We start from the raw sequence: 13,145 nt of genomic DNA, 5'->3' as shown, positions 1-13,145 counted from the left end.
CATTGCACTGGCGCCCAGACTCTACTTCTTCTACAGTCCTAGATAACTGGGTATCTGGAAATATTATTCATGATGCCAATGTTAAAAAGTCTCATCTTGTGAAATCTAAAAATATTTCACTTCTAGTTATGTCTGTGTGTTTAACAGAACTTTTCTCAAGTGCTAAAAGCCATTTGCTGTCTTTAGAACAGAAGCTCTGGAAACAGGTTTTCTAATACTTGTTGATTAATTATCATTTAAATTTTTTAAAAATATAGGTTGGATGCATAAGTTTATGTTAATGTTTTCTAGTAACATGCAGATAATGATCACTAGCACTGGCAGAGGAACATGGGTATATATACCCTTGGGCTTGCTTATATATACTTAGGCTGTGTGACCTTGGTAAAGTTATCTAAATTTTCTACACTTTTCTTTTTTTTTTTTAATTTTTTTTTAGTATTTATTGATCATTCTTGGGTGTTTCTTGGAGAGGGGGATTTGGGAGGGTCATAGGACAATAGTGGAGGGAAGGTCAGCAGATAAACATATGAACAAAGGTCTCTGGTTTTCCTAGGCAGAGGGCCCTGCCGCCTTCCACAGTGTTTGTCCCTGGGTACTTGAGATTAGGGAGTGGTGATGACTCTTAAGGAGCATGCTGCCTTCAAGCATCTGTTTAACAAAGCACATCTTGCACCGCCCTTAATCCATTTAACCCTTAGTGGACACAGCACATGTTTCAGAGAGCACGGGGTTGGAGGTAAGATTATAGATTAACAGCATCCCAAGGCAGAAGAATTTTTCTTAGTACAGAACAAAATGTTATCTCCTATGTATACTTCTTTCTACACAGACACAGTAACAATCTGATCTCTCTTTCTTTTCCCCACATTTCCCCCTTTTCTATTCGACAAAACCGCCATCGTCATCATGGCCCGTTCTCAACGAGCTGTTGGGTACACCTCCCAGACAGGGTGGCGGCCGGGCAGAGGGGCTCCTCACTTCCCAGACGGGGCGGCCGGGCAGAGGCGCCCCCCACCTCCCAGACGGGGCGCCGGCCGGGCGGGGGCTGCCCCCCACCTCCCGGACGGGGCGGCTGCCGGGCGGAGACGCTCCTCACTTCCCAGACCGGGCGGCTGCCAGGCGGAGGGGCTTCTCACTTCTCAGACGGGGCGGCCGGTCAGAGACGCTCCTCACCTCCCAGATGGGGTGGCGGTGGGGCAGAGACACTCCTCAGTTCCCAGACAGGGTCGCGGCCAGATGGAGGCGCTCTTCACATCTCAGACGGGGCTACGGGGCAGAGGCGCTCCCCACATCCCAGACGATGGGCGGCCGGGCAGAGACGCTCCTCACTTCCTAGACGGGATGACGGCCGGGAAGAGGCGCTCCTCACTTCCCAGACTGGGCGGCCGGGCAGAGGGGCTCCTCACATCCCAGATGATGGGCAGCCAGGCAAAGACGCTCCTCACTTCCTAGACAGGGTGGCAGCCGGGCAGAGGCTGCAATCTCGGCACTTTGGGAGGCCAAGGCAGGCGGCTGGGAGGTGGACGTTGTAGCGAGCCAACATCACGCCACTGCACTCCAGCCTGGGCAACATTGAGCACTGAGTCAGCGAGACTCCGTCTGCAATCCTGGCACCTCGGGACGCCGAGGCTGGCAGATCACTCGTGGTCAGGAGCTGGAGACCAGCCCGGCCAACACGGCGAAACCCCGTCTCCACCAAAAAATACGAAAACCAGTCAGGAGTGGCGGCGCGCGCCTGCAATCCCAGGCACTCGGCAGGCTGAGGCAGGAGAATCAGGCAGGGAGGTTGCAGTGAGTCGAGATGGTGGCAGTACAGTCCAGCCTCGGCTCGGCATCAGAGGGAGACGGTGCGGAGAGGGAGAGGGAGAGGGCTATACTTTTCTTAATTTAAAAAATTACTTGTACCTGATTTCACCTCCTACTTCCTTGTCACCTCCTTTCGGGGCTCCTTTTTTTTTTTTATCTGTCCCATTAATGATGCTGTTCTTCAGGGTTTGGTCTTAATCACTAATCTTTTCTAGGGATCACAAACTAGCCTGACAAAGTTCAGGGATAGCTTTCTTTTCCAGGGCTAACAGTGTTGGAAATAACTGATGTGAATGTCTTTAAGTAAGACAGACAGACACTTTACTACTCCCTGTTGTCTGCCATTTATATTACCTACCAGGCTCCTAAAATAAGTTCATGACCCCAACTTTACACTCCCTGATTTTGTGTCATGTGCTGGGTTTATAGTAGAGAACAAAAATAAACATGTTCTTTGAACTAACTAAGCTTTCAGACAAATGTGGGAAACACAGTTAAAGACATTTTTAAAATAATGTTACGCTTAGGGCACAGTGATAGTTTAACAACAATACTGCTTAAAGCTCAAACAAATCTTTTACCATTCAACCCGGTGCTCATTTCATTAATCTCTATGCTAATTACTCCCCTGTGATTTTTCAATTTTACATTGAGTATAAGTCAACCTTCAAAATTTTAAATCCTCAGAGTTTCTAATATGTATAAGGTTTCTCATAGATGATAATAACAACTACATATATTTGTAGAACATGCGCTATGGCTGGCTAAATGCTTTACACAAGTCAATTTCGAATACTGTAATAATCTCCATTATACAGAGAAGAAAACTTGAATTAAAATTAATTTGCCTCATGTAATACATAGTAAACGAGGATTGAAACTCAGGTCTGTCTGATGCTGCAGTTAGCTCTTTTAATGCTCTAGCTATAATTTCTCTAAAGGATATAATTACGAAGCATTTTCCAATATATTTAATGACAGAATCCTAACACAGGAACAGCTATTAACATTTATTTGAACTAGTATTCTCTAAAACAGTTTAGGAAATGCTGGTTTAAGTCTCTGGACTAAAATTTAAAAAAATTAAGACTGTGAGATTAAAATAGATATAAGAATGACATGCACAGTAATTGAAAATATAAAACATTTATGAAGAGAGAAGCACAGAAAACTGTAGACTAAGTATGTTAATTGTATTTGGTGAGGATCAAGACCTTTTCTTTTTCCTTTACTAAATTAAAATGGTAATAATGCATTTTTTATGACAAAAGCTTTTGAAACATATTATCTAAATCATTCTGTCCCTTCACATTAATTTTGTCCTTCTCAATGTTAATTATCATACTTCATCAAACCTAAAAAGCCATTAATCATACGATGCCTCTAATGCAGAATCCCAAATACTGTACATGAATTTACAGTACATCTTAATCATTAAATACACACACAAAAGATGATTTTTGAGATTCTGAGATCTTCACTATCATTTTTGTTTACTGAGCAATTTCCTCAGTAGTCCTCCCCACACCATCTAAATTGCCTGCAATCTTTTTGAAAAAGCAAAGCAAAATCTCTGCCCCACGATGACAACATTGGGAATCAAACATAAGTAAGTTACTACTTTGAAATCAAAGTTTTACAGGCAGACTTTTAATTTTAGAATTCTTATGCTATATAGGAACGCTACACAAATTTGAAATGTCTCTACTCAAAACCTCTAATTTCCCTATTTCAGAATTACAGTAGGTAAAAATTTACATTTTTGTTGGAAGCTTTAAATACTATACAAGAAATCTAAAATGCCATCAATTGTAAAATGGCTTCAATCCCAAGAAGCTCTATTATTTTATGTACATTATGAAAAAAACCACTATTGAATCAACTGACCCAATGCTTTCTTATTACTTAGACACATCCTATATTATTTATTGACAGACTTCTTTTAAATTTAACCCTGGATTTTTATCTTGTATCACCCTTTGTTTCCCCACATACACAGTAACTTTTCATTCTAATGCTAATCATAATCTTCTAAATGATCTTTAAAAGGGAAATTACACTCAACAACTACATGCCAATACTGCATATATAACTCAACTGAAATAATGACAAGATTAAGTTATGACTAAGTGGGTGTAAGTGTGGGCAATGACAAATATCTCACAACTGCCAATTCATCTACAGTGATTTAAAGATGTCAACAACTTAAAAATACATCCCTATTTCAGAGATGTTAAGTATGAGAAAAATGTGTATCTCAGAATTGATGGAATATAGTAATTTTAATCATTTTCTTCCTTTCTTCTCCTCCCTTCATTCCTATTCTTACCTTCCAACTTCTTTCCCTGATTTGCTACACAATCTAATTACTGGATATGTAAAAATATTATAGTATACATAAAATACCCCACACTGAAAGACCGTCCTTATTATAGTGTAAAGCAATGTGGTACCTTTTAGAACTAGGTGAAAATTCCTGCTAGGATTTAAATCATATGTGTCAAAAGTCAGAATTTAAAGAAGAAAATTAAATACACTGAGAACAATGCATCTGAAGACACTCAAAATATGTAAGCGCAGCAACCAGCAGTAATTCCCTAGGTCTTTTATCAACCTTTGCCAGAACCTATAAAAAGAATATCTAAAATTGCTTTTTTATGAAAGTTCCTATTTATTCTTGTTTCCCTTACCAGACAGCCTGCTTTCCCTTTACTGATGAGGACATAGGGGGTCCTGGAGGGTTTAAAGGATGGCTATAAGGAATGACTATAGAGTGGACAGCTATGAGAGGCCAGTCCATGCATTTCTAAATACCATCGTCATTAACACAAAAACTTTCCTCCCCAGTAAAGAGTCCATAAAATTTAAAAAGGAGTATGCCTTGGCCTCCCATGACCCTCTTACCTCACAATAAGGCCATCTTTTACCTGGTTAAGATTTGCAGACTAGGCCCATTACATACCTTGTCATTAAATACCTATAATATACCCTAACCTTTGCAATCTTGACAGATATGATTTCCATTTTATAGACAGATCCAGGAAAATTACATGACTTATCTGAATCCCTTCAAGTACCACATAGCAAAGCCATGATTTTAACTTGTGTTTGCCACTCTGAAACTCACACTGGAATTCATTTTTCAAGTGTCCTCCAAAGCCTAATTAAATAAAATTAACCCTGTCATCTATAATACTCTTACATATCCAAATTAAGTGCATCAAGAATATAACTGGCCATTTCTTACCACCCATAGTCAAACCACCATTATGCTTCCTCTGGATTATTGCAAAACTCTTCTTATTGGTCTCCTTTCTCCTACCACGTCCTCCTCTGTGTATTTTCCTTAAAGAGTGACCCTCTTAAAAGGAAGTCAGAGCCCATCACTACTGCTCAAAACCCTCCGAAGTCCTATTTCATTTAGAATAAAAGTTAGATGTCCTCAAGATCTTCATGACCTGCTCGCCTTGATTTAATCTCCATTGAAGGACTAAACCCTTCACTCAACTCTGCCCTACAGGCCTCCTTGCTATTCTAGCAGGTTTCTGCTTCATGACCTTTGCAATGGCTGGCCCCTCTGTCTGACTGCACTTTCCCAAGATATTCGCATGGTTAAATCTCCCACTTCTGTCAGCCCTTTACTTAAAAGTCATCTTTTCAGCAAGACCTTCCTGTGTCACTTTATATCCTTCTTCCCTGCTTTACATTTATCTTCAGGACTATCACGACCTAAAATACAGTATGTTTCTAATTACTTTACTTAGTATGTGCCTTCCTCTCTAAAATGTGAGCTACAACTAGACACAGATTTCTGTCTGTTTTGTTCACTGCTGTTCACCTAATGCCTAGAACGGTGTCTGGAATAGAGTGGGCGCTTAATAACTATTCGCTCAATGAATAAATTCCTGTCTTCACCCTCCTCTCCCCCAAAGCACCTAAGTCCTTTGACACACACATTCACATAACAGTAAATACGCTTAGGGATCGATATTTTTCTGTAGCATTCTTAACTTAGGCCTGCATCCCATTTCTCAAACGTGGCTCCTTTAGAAGGAAGTCTCAAACTCTTTCCTGTTTCCTCAGGCCAGGGCTGGTCCTGCTGCGAACGGACTACCCATTAGCAGCGCAGGCCAGGTCCTCTCTCCTGGAGGCAAGTTAGAGAAGGAAGACCCCTACGATCGCAATCGGCGATCCCCGAGTGAGTGACCCGCCACGACGTCACTCACATGAAGCGGAGGACACGGGTTCCGAGACAGCCACAGCAGGAAGCATGTAGGGCCAGCCACCCGCGTACTATAGCGGTGAGAAAGGACCCAATGAGGTGTCCTTGCTGAAAGCCTGAGTGTTCTACAGATTCAACCCTCAATTCTTTCTTCCTCTTCCTGTGCTCAGTCTCATTAACCTGCCACACCACGCTCCTCGTCTTCCATTCCCTCACCCAGTATTTTCAATCGACCCCCCCCGTCCCCCCGCACCTCTTTCTCTCTCGCTATATGTCCTTTCGTGGCCAGTTTGGGCAAGGGGAAGGACACCACAAGTCGGGGTCTTTCCTCAGCGTTGGGTCGCGGTGGCTGTGAGGGCGGAAGAAAAGGCCAGGCTGAGGGGAGGGTGGAGGGTGAAAAGCTCGGATCTGTGTTTGGGGAAGGCCAGGCTTGCGCTCCTCGCCGGGTTCCGCGAAGGGAACCTTGGCTGACTTGGCTCGCGAGCAAAGGGCGGCGTCTGAGCTCCCGGCGTTCCAGGAGTGGCCTCTTTTGTAGGAGCACCTGAAATGCAGCGTCTGGTGCACTAAGCCGTAGCGGCAGCAGCAGCCACAGCGACAGCGCTGGGGCCCTGTGTAGAAGCTCCATCCCCCTTGTCTTTGTGCTTGCCTGCGTCCCCAGACTCAGAGGCAGGTATTTGGGTAATCCAGTTTTCCGTGTCGTAGTGGGTGGGGTCTGTGGGAGGTAGACGACTATCAGGAGCAGTGAGTGGCCCCGCATGTCTTCAGAATAGATAGAGAACCGAGCTGTGGGGCCGCTTGCTGATAGGTACTGTCTCCATCCCTAGCTACAGCCCGCCTTTCCTGTAAATCAGGTTCACCTGAGTCTTTGGGAACCGTAGGCTTAGCAATCGCTCTGTCACTGCCTCAAAGGAAGGCTAAAGGAGGTTAGAGAATCTAGAATCCGCCCCTCCATTACTCACCTTGGAGGCAGAATTTTGCTTTGGTTTGTTTCTGGCCCTCGAGGTTTAGTCAGTCGTCGAAGTGTAACACCCCCTTGAGCAGTAGGAGAAAGTGAAGCAGAGGAAGGAAGTTACTTGAGGATTGTCAGTGGCTGCTTTTCAAGGACCCCCTCCTGGTTTCTATCTATTTGAGACAAAAATAACCTCTTGAGAGAATGTATATATAAAATAAATGAATTAGTATCATTTTCCTGTTGAAGAAATGTGAAATTTTATTCATGATAAAATCGGCGTCTTTTGCCCTATTTTTTACTTTCTTTCCCCATTCGAATCGTTTAAAACTCTAAGTTCTTTGAGGGCACAGAGTCTGACTTGTTCATTATCCTTTGCCCACCAGCTGGAAAAACAACTGACTTAAAATAGGGGCTTCAAAATATTTGTTGAATGAATGAATTTTCAAGCCCAACTGCTTGCACTGCTGTTTCCCTCATCTAATCTCTCATCTCTACGTTTTTTTTTCCCCGGTAGTTTTCTTCCACTCACGAGGTGTAAGCGAATGTATGTGTGTGTATTTTTGTGTGTGAGCCTTTTTATGTACAACCATTTAAGAGGTAGTGGAAAAAGAACACTGATTATGCTAATTAGTGTTTTATCTTTTTCGATCATTGTGTTTTATTTGGTTATTTTATTTTCAGCTATGTGATGATAAAGACATCTGATTGAAAATAAAATGGTCGGGCGCGGTGGCTCACGCCTGTAGTCCTAGCACTTTGGGAGGTCGAGGCGGGTGGATCACCTGAGGTCAGGAGTTCAAGACCAGCCTGGCCAGGATGGTGAAACCCCGTCTCTACTAAAAATACAAAAATTAGCCGGGCGTGGTGGCGGGCGCCTGTAATCCCAGCTACTCTGGAGGCTGAGGCAGAGAATCGCTTGAACCCGGGAGGTGGAAGGATGCAGTGAGCTGAGATCATGCCACTGCACTCCAGCCTTGATGACAGAGTGAGACTCTGTCTCAAAAAAAAAAAAAAAAATCAAGTAGTATAGCGTAGTAGGATTGAATAATAAAGTGCAACTGTCTCACCTGTCCTACTCTCAGTACTGTTCTTCAAAGATAACCACTTTTAACCTTTTCTAATTTTAGGTCTGTAGGTTAAATAATAAGTTAAACTGTTAATTCTTTTTGTTGACTTCTTGAGATAGCCCTAAGTTGAACTGCTAATTCTTTTTCCGTTGACTTCTAGAAATAGCCCACACCATTCACAATCTCCTCTGAATTTTGGAAGAGTCATAATCATAATTTTTAGTTTTTGTATTGGTTACTTTATAATTCAAAATAATATACGTAAACTACTTTTTTCACATCAACTTTTGAAAATATATTTGACTCCTTGTTTGGTAAAACGAGAAAAGTAGTGATTCTACCTTTTTCTTTATCACTTCAGAAACTACATTTATGCCCACTTTCTCTTAGCTGGACATTTACTTGTACATTGTCAAAGTTAGTAATATATTTCTTAACTATAATATTTGCGCTTTATTTACGTGCCAAAAACCAATAAAAAAATAAAATGTTTACAGTATTATGGCTTTATAGTTGTTACTTAGAGCAAGTCCAAGCTGTATGCTCTGATATGGTTTTTTTCCCAGAGTTTTAACTTCATGATCCCTGTGCCATACTAAGGAGATTATTTATGATATCAAGGTCAAATGGGTTTTTATTTCTTTCCTGCCAAGGGCAAAATATTATGCTGTAGTTGAGCATGCTTTATATTTTGGACTATGTAATACATAGTTTTTAACCGTCCCCACTTTCTTAATTGCCTTTCTGCTTTCTCCTGGGGAATAGGTAGGTGGATGTGCTTTCTTCACTGAATCTTCTCATTCTTTGTATGATGCACATAGAAGCAAGCTTCCATTCCTCTGTTTGAAGATTTTCCCCTTAAAGCCCAATGGCTTTCTGTTTAATTTGAACAGATTGCATTCTAGTCCTTTTGTATTGCTCCTATCCTGGGCTTATATTCATTCTTGGGTAAATAACATTGTTTCTTAGCCCCTCATCTTCTGTTATTGGGCTTCCCCCTATTTCCCTGGAATATATCCTAAGGAAACTTGCTCACAAAAGGCAAGTGAAAGGTAATTTTATTTTTTAATGTTCGTATGGCTGTAAATTATAATTTGCTCTTATGACTGATAATTTGGCTGTATATAGAATCAAAAGTATTTTCCTTCAACTCTCAATCCTTCCATGTCTTCTAACTTTTTTTTTTTCCTTTTTTTTGAGCTGGAGTCTCACTGTGTTGCTCAGTCTGGTCTGAAACTCCTGACCTCACGTGATCCTCCCACCTCAGCCTCCCAAGTATCTGGGATCACAGGCACAAGCCACTGCACCAGGCTCTCTTCTGACTTTCATTATTGCTGATGAGAATGCCAGTCTCACTTTAACTTGTTGATAGCAGAATCATTTTTTTCTGTCTGAAATGTTTACAATTTTCTGGTTACGTTTGATGCTTTGAAAATGTATAGCAGTGTTTATCTTCTCATAAGCTGTTTTATTTTGTGTGAGATAAAATTTGATACATATTAAAACACATTGATTTTAAGTGGCCAATTTAATGAGTTTTGATGCATGTACTCATCCATAAAACCGCTACCACCACAATCAAGATAGAGAATATTTCTACCACTACAGAAAGTTCCTCTGTTTCTCTGCTTATTCAACGCCTCTTCCCCATCTACAGTACTATCTTCTGATTTTTTTATTAATACTATAGTTTAGAACTATAGTTCTGGAATTACATTTAAGTGGAGTCATACAGTATGAACTCTTTTGTGTCTGCTTCTTTCATAAACTTTATGTTTTTGAGTACATCCATGTTTTGACATGTTTGTTCCATTTTTGTTAAATAGAATTTCATGGTACAAATATGTTAATTGATTCACTTATGGGACATTTGCATTGCTTCTGGTTTTTAGCTATTAAGAGTACAGTTCCTATGAACATACTCATACAGTGTTTTTTTTAATGGACAAATGTTTTCATTTTTCTTGGTTAAAGAGTTGAATTTCTGAGTCATAAGTTAGGGATATTTTTAACTTTAGAAAAGTTTTCCAAATATTTTCCAAAATTCTTTTGCCATTTTATGCTCCCACTAGCAATATAGCAAAGCTCCACTTCCACATTCTCCTCAACACTTGTTACTGCCAGTCATTTAAATTTTACCCATTGTAGAAGTTAAAGGTTTGTCATTGTGATTTTCATTTGCATTTCCCCCAATTAATGATATTAAGAACTTTTTCATGTGCTTATTATTTTCATGCCTTGTGTGAAAATATGTTTGTGACTTTTACCTATTTATATATTGGCTTGTTTTATTATTGAATTGTGGTATTTCTTTATAGACTCCGAATACAGGTCAATTATATACAGACACACATATGTTTGATTTTAAAAGGTCATATATATACATAATGTCATATGTATATAGAGACAGATGTAAATAATATTTCCCTTTAACTCGAATTTTTATTTTCTCAGGGATGCCTTTGGATATGCAGATGTTTTTAATTTTGATGAAGTCTACTTTGTCAAAATTGTCTTTTGTGGCTAGTGCTTTGTTCTATCGTGTCTAAGAAATCTTTGCCTAGCCTAAGGTTGTAAAGATATTCGCTTATGTTTTCAATTAGAAGACTAACAGTTTTACCTTTTACGCTTAAGCCTATGTTCCATCTTAGATTTTTGTGGATGTATCAGTAGAAGTTGAGGTTATTATTTTTTTATATGAATATCTTTTTCCAGCACCATTTGTAAAAAGGACTTTCCTTTTCCTGTTGAACTCTTTTGCTTTTGTTGAGAATCAATTTATTTTATTTAAATTCTTTTAATTATGAAATATGTGGTATTAACACACAGATATGTAGATAAATATAGATACAGAGCATGGAAATTACCAAGCATAATGATAACATGAACACCCATTAATTCACCAGCTAAAAACTAGGCTATTACTCAAGATTTTTGAAGCTTCTTATGAATTTTTCCCTAACCTTACCCCGCTTTAATTTGGTAGTAACCCATATTCTGAGTATTTTTTTTTAAATTCCCTTACTTATTGAATATATTCTTACAATAGATATAAGTATTCCAGAATTATTTGTTTTATTTTTTGTTATTGAGTTTTATGAAAACTGGCATATTTTATGTTACTTTTTTCACTCAATATTATATTTCTAAGATTCATCTATGCTATTAAATATGGCTATAGTTTGCTTATTTTTCATTATGTATACAGGTGAATAAAGTACAATTTATTTAACCATTTACCTACCATTGGACATTTAAATTGTCTCCAGTTTGGGGATATTAGGAGCAATAATACTGCCTTGATCTTTCTTGCACAGGTCCACTCTGTGTGTGTGTGTGTGTGTGTGTGTGTGTGTGTGTGTGTAGGAGTTTCTGTAGGAATATAATAGCAAGATAGTGTAAAACATTTCTAGTGATTTTACTAATTTACACTCCCACTTACAGCAAATTAGAGATCCTATTTTTCCACATCCTTCTAACATTATGTGTTATCAGATTTCTTAATTTTTGACTGTCCAGTAGATAAAAATTTTTTGTGGTTTTAATGTGCAATTCCTTGATTATTCATGAGGTTGTTTATCTTCTCATGTATCTATTGGCCATTTCTCTTTATTCTTTTGTATAATGTGTTTTTCTATAACTTGTTTTATGTAATGGATGCAATATCTTCTCAAATCTCTCTATATTTGTTAGAGTTGGTTTTTGTATTATTTTTTCATAAATTATTTCAGTTGCTTCCAAAGCCAGATTTTTGGAGGTTTATTTCATTGTTTGCCCTTGATACTGTAGTCTTTCCTCAACTATCTGATGATTCTCAGACAACTCATTATTTAAGAGCTAAGGCTTCCTGGGAGCTTTGCATATATGGACAGGCTTATTGACGGATATATTTTGTTTTAGGATGGCTGGGTGAACAGCCAAATCTTAGCTGGGGTCCTACAAATTCCAGAATTGTGAGGAGTTTGCTCTTCTCACCAGTGTCCATAGCAACTAGTGTAGTTCTCAGTTTGTTCAGCTTCTTTAGGGAAGAACCTTATCTTTTTCTTTTTTTCATGGAGTGTAAATAACTGCCAATGTTGTGGGGCGGGTGGCAGAATTGACGCTTCTAATTATTCAACACTTCACCCTTCTGATTTCAAACCCTCTGACTGCTGTTTAACATTGTTCCCGCCTTCTCTGAGTCTGAAGCCTCTGAATCTGAAGGGACCAAACAAACCTCTTGACTATTACAGGTTGTAGCTTATTTCTTTCTGCTTCACTCTTCCTTATATATTTTGTTTTGTACAAGTTTCTAGAAATCTTTCATCACCTCATGGCCTGTTTCTCTTTTCTTCCTTGTTAAGGGTTTATGCGTTTTATAATATTTTATTTTTAATGATTTCAGTAAGGTTTCTTGTCAAAGTGGATTTATTGAATTGGAATTCCAGCATATTTATCATTAAGCTGAGAAGGGAAAAATGCAGGGCTTTACCAGTAGAATGTCTTCTTAGTGAGGTCCATGGGTAAAAGATTTTTGTGTCAGAAGACCCTTTTTTTGTTGTTGTTATGGTTGCCTTAATGTGATTTAGATTGATATGGAGCAAGTTTCCTACTCTCCAGGCTACTACTTTACGCAACTTTGGGGCACCATTTATTTTGGAGTAAGTGCAAATAGGACGCTTCATGCTATACACGTGGAACAACTATCTCTAAACTGGAGCCAATAGCTCTATCAGGATTATTAAAAGGATTAAAGCAGATCATACATTATGTAAAATATCTAGCATAAAAATGAAAATTGATTATTTAATATTATAGAGCCTTCTTTTAATCTAGTTTAAGCTTTACTACTATTAATAAGGTCCCCTATTAGTTACTAGTTGGTACCTGTATTTCCTCTTTCCTGACCTACCTCACTGTATGAGAAGGAAGGTTGTTGATGGTGTGTGGGTTATTCAATCTTTAGGTAAAGAGAGGAGCCTTATTGGCTGTGTGTGGTGGCTCACGCCTGTAATCCCAGCACTTTGAGAGGCCGAGGCGGGTGGATCACGAGGTCAGGAGTTCAAGACCAGCCTGGCCAACATAGTGAAACCCCATCTCTACTAAAAATACAAAA

General features: G+C 39.4%; 2 protein-coding genes across 13 annotated transcripts in view; one reads left to right on the top strand and one right to left on the bottom strand.

Moving 5' to 3' along the window:
• The window catches only part of AIMP1 (aminoacyl tRNA synthetase complex interacting multifunctional protein 1), a 109,499-nt gene that overhangs the window by 25,237 nt on the left and 71,117 nt on the right, over positions 1 to 13,145 (bottom strand). For 2 of the 5 annotated variants that reach the window (XM_063808992.1, XM_003310404.7), the window contains one exon: positions 6,991 to 7,063. Coding sequence is in view for 1 of the 5 variants with exons in the window: in XM_001170763.8 (XP_001170763.5) it covers positions 6,036 to 6,037 (2 nt within the window). In the remaining 4 variants the exon portion in view is untranslated. Of the gene's footprint in view, positions 1 to 1,176; positions 6,156 to 6,284; positions 6,371 to 6,990; positions 7,064 to 13,145 lie in introns of those variants that run through there. The other 3 variants (XM_063808993.1, XM_001170763.8, XM_009448096.5) reach the window with 3 other exon arrangements.
• TBCK (TBC1 domain containing kinase) overlaps positions 6,050 to 13,145 on the top strand; it is a 277,680-nt gene continuing 270,584 nt past the window's right edge. For 4 of the 8 annotated variants that reach the window (XR_010156332.1, XM_001170662.7, XM_054683248.2 and 1 more), the window contains exon 1: positions 6,366 to 6,697. The gene's annotated coding sequence lies outside the window, so the exon portion shown is untranslated. Of the gene's footprint in view, positions 6,111 to 6,365; positions 6,702 to 13,145 lie in introns of those variants that run through there. The other 4 variants (XM_016951969.4, XM_054683247.2, XM_001170726.7 and 1 more) reach the window with 4 other exon arrangements.

Source organism: Pan troglodytes, chromosome 3 (genome assembly GCF_028858775.2).
Source record: "Pan troglodytes isolate AG18354 chromosome 3, NHGRI_mPanTro3-v2.0_pri, whole genome shotgun sequence".
Taxonomy (NCBI): Eukaryota; Metazoa; Chordata; class Mammalia; order Primates; family Hominidae; genus Pan; species Pan troglodytes.
The sequence above is the reverse complement of the archived record's forward strand: the minus strand, read 5'-3'. Positions and strand labels throughout refer to the sequence as shown.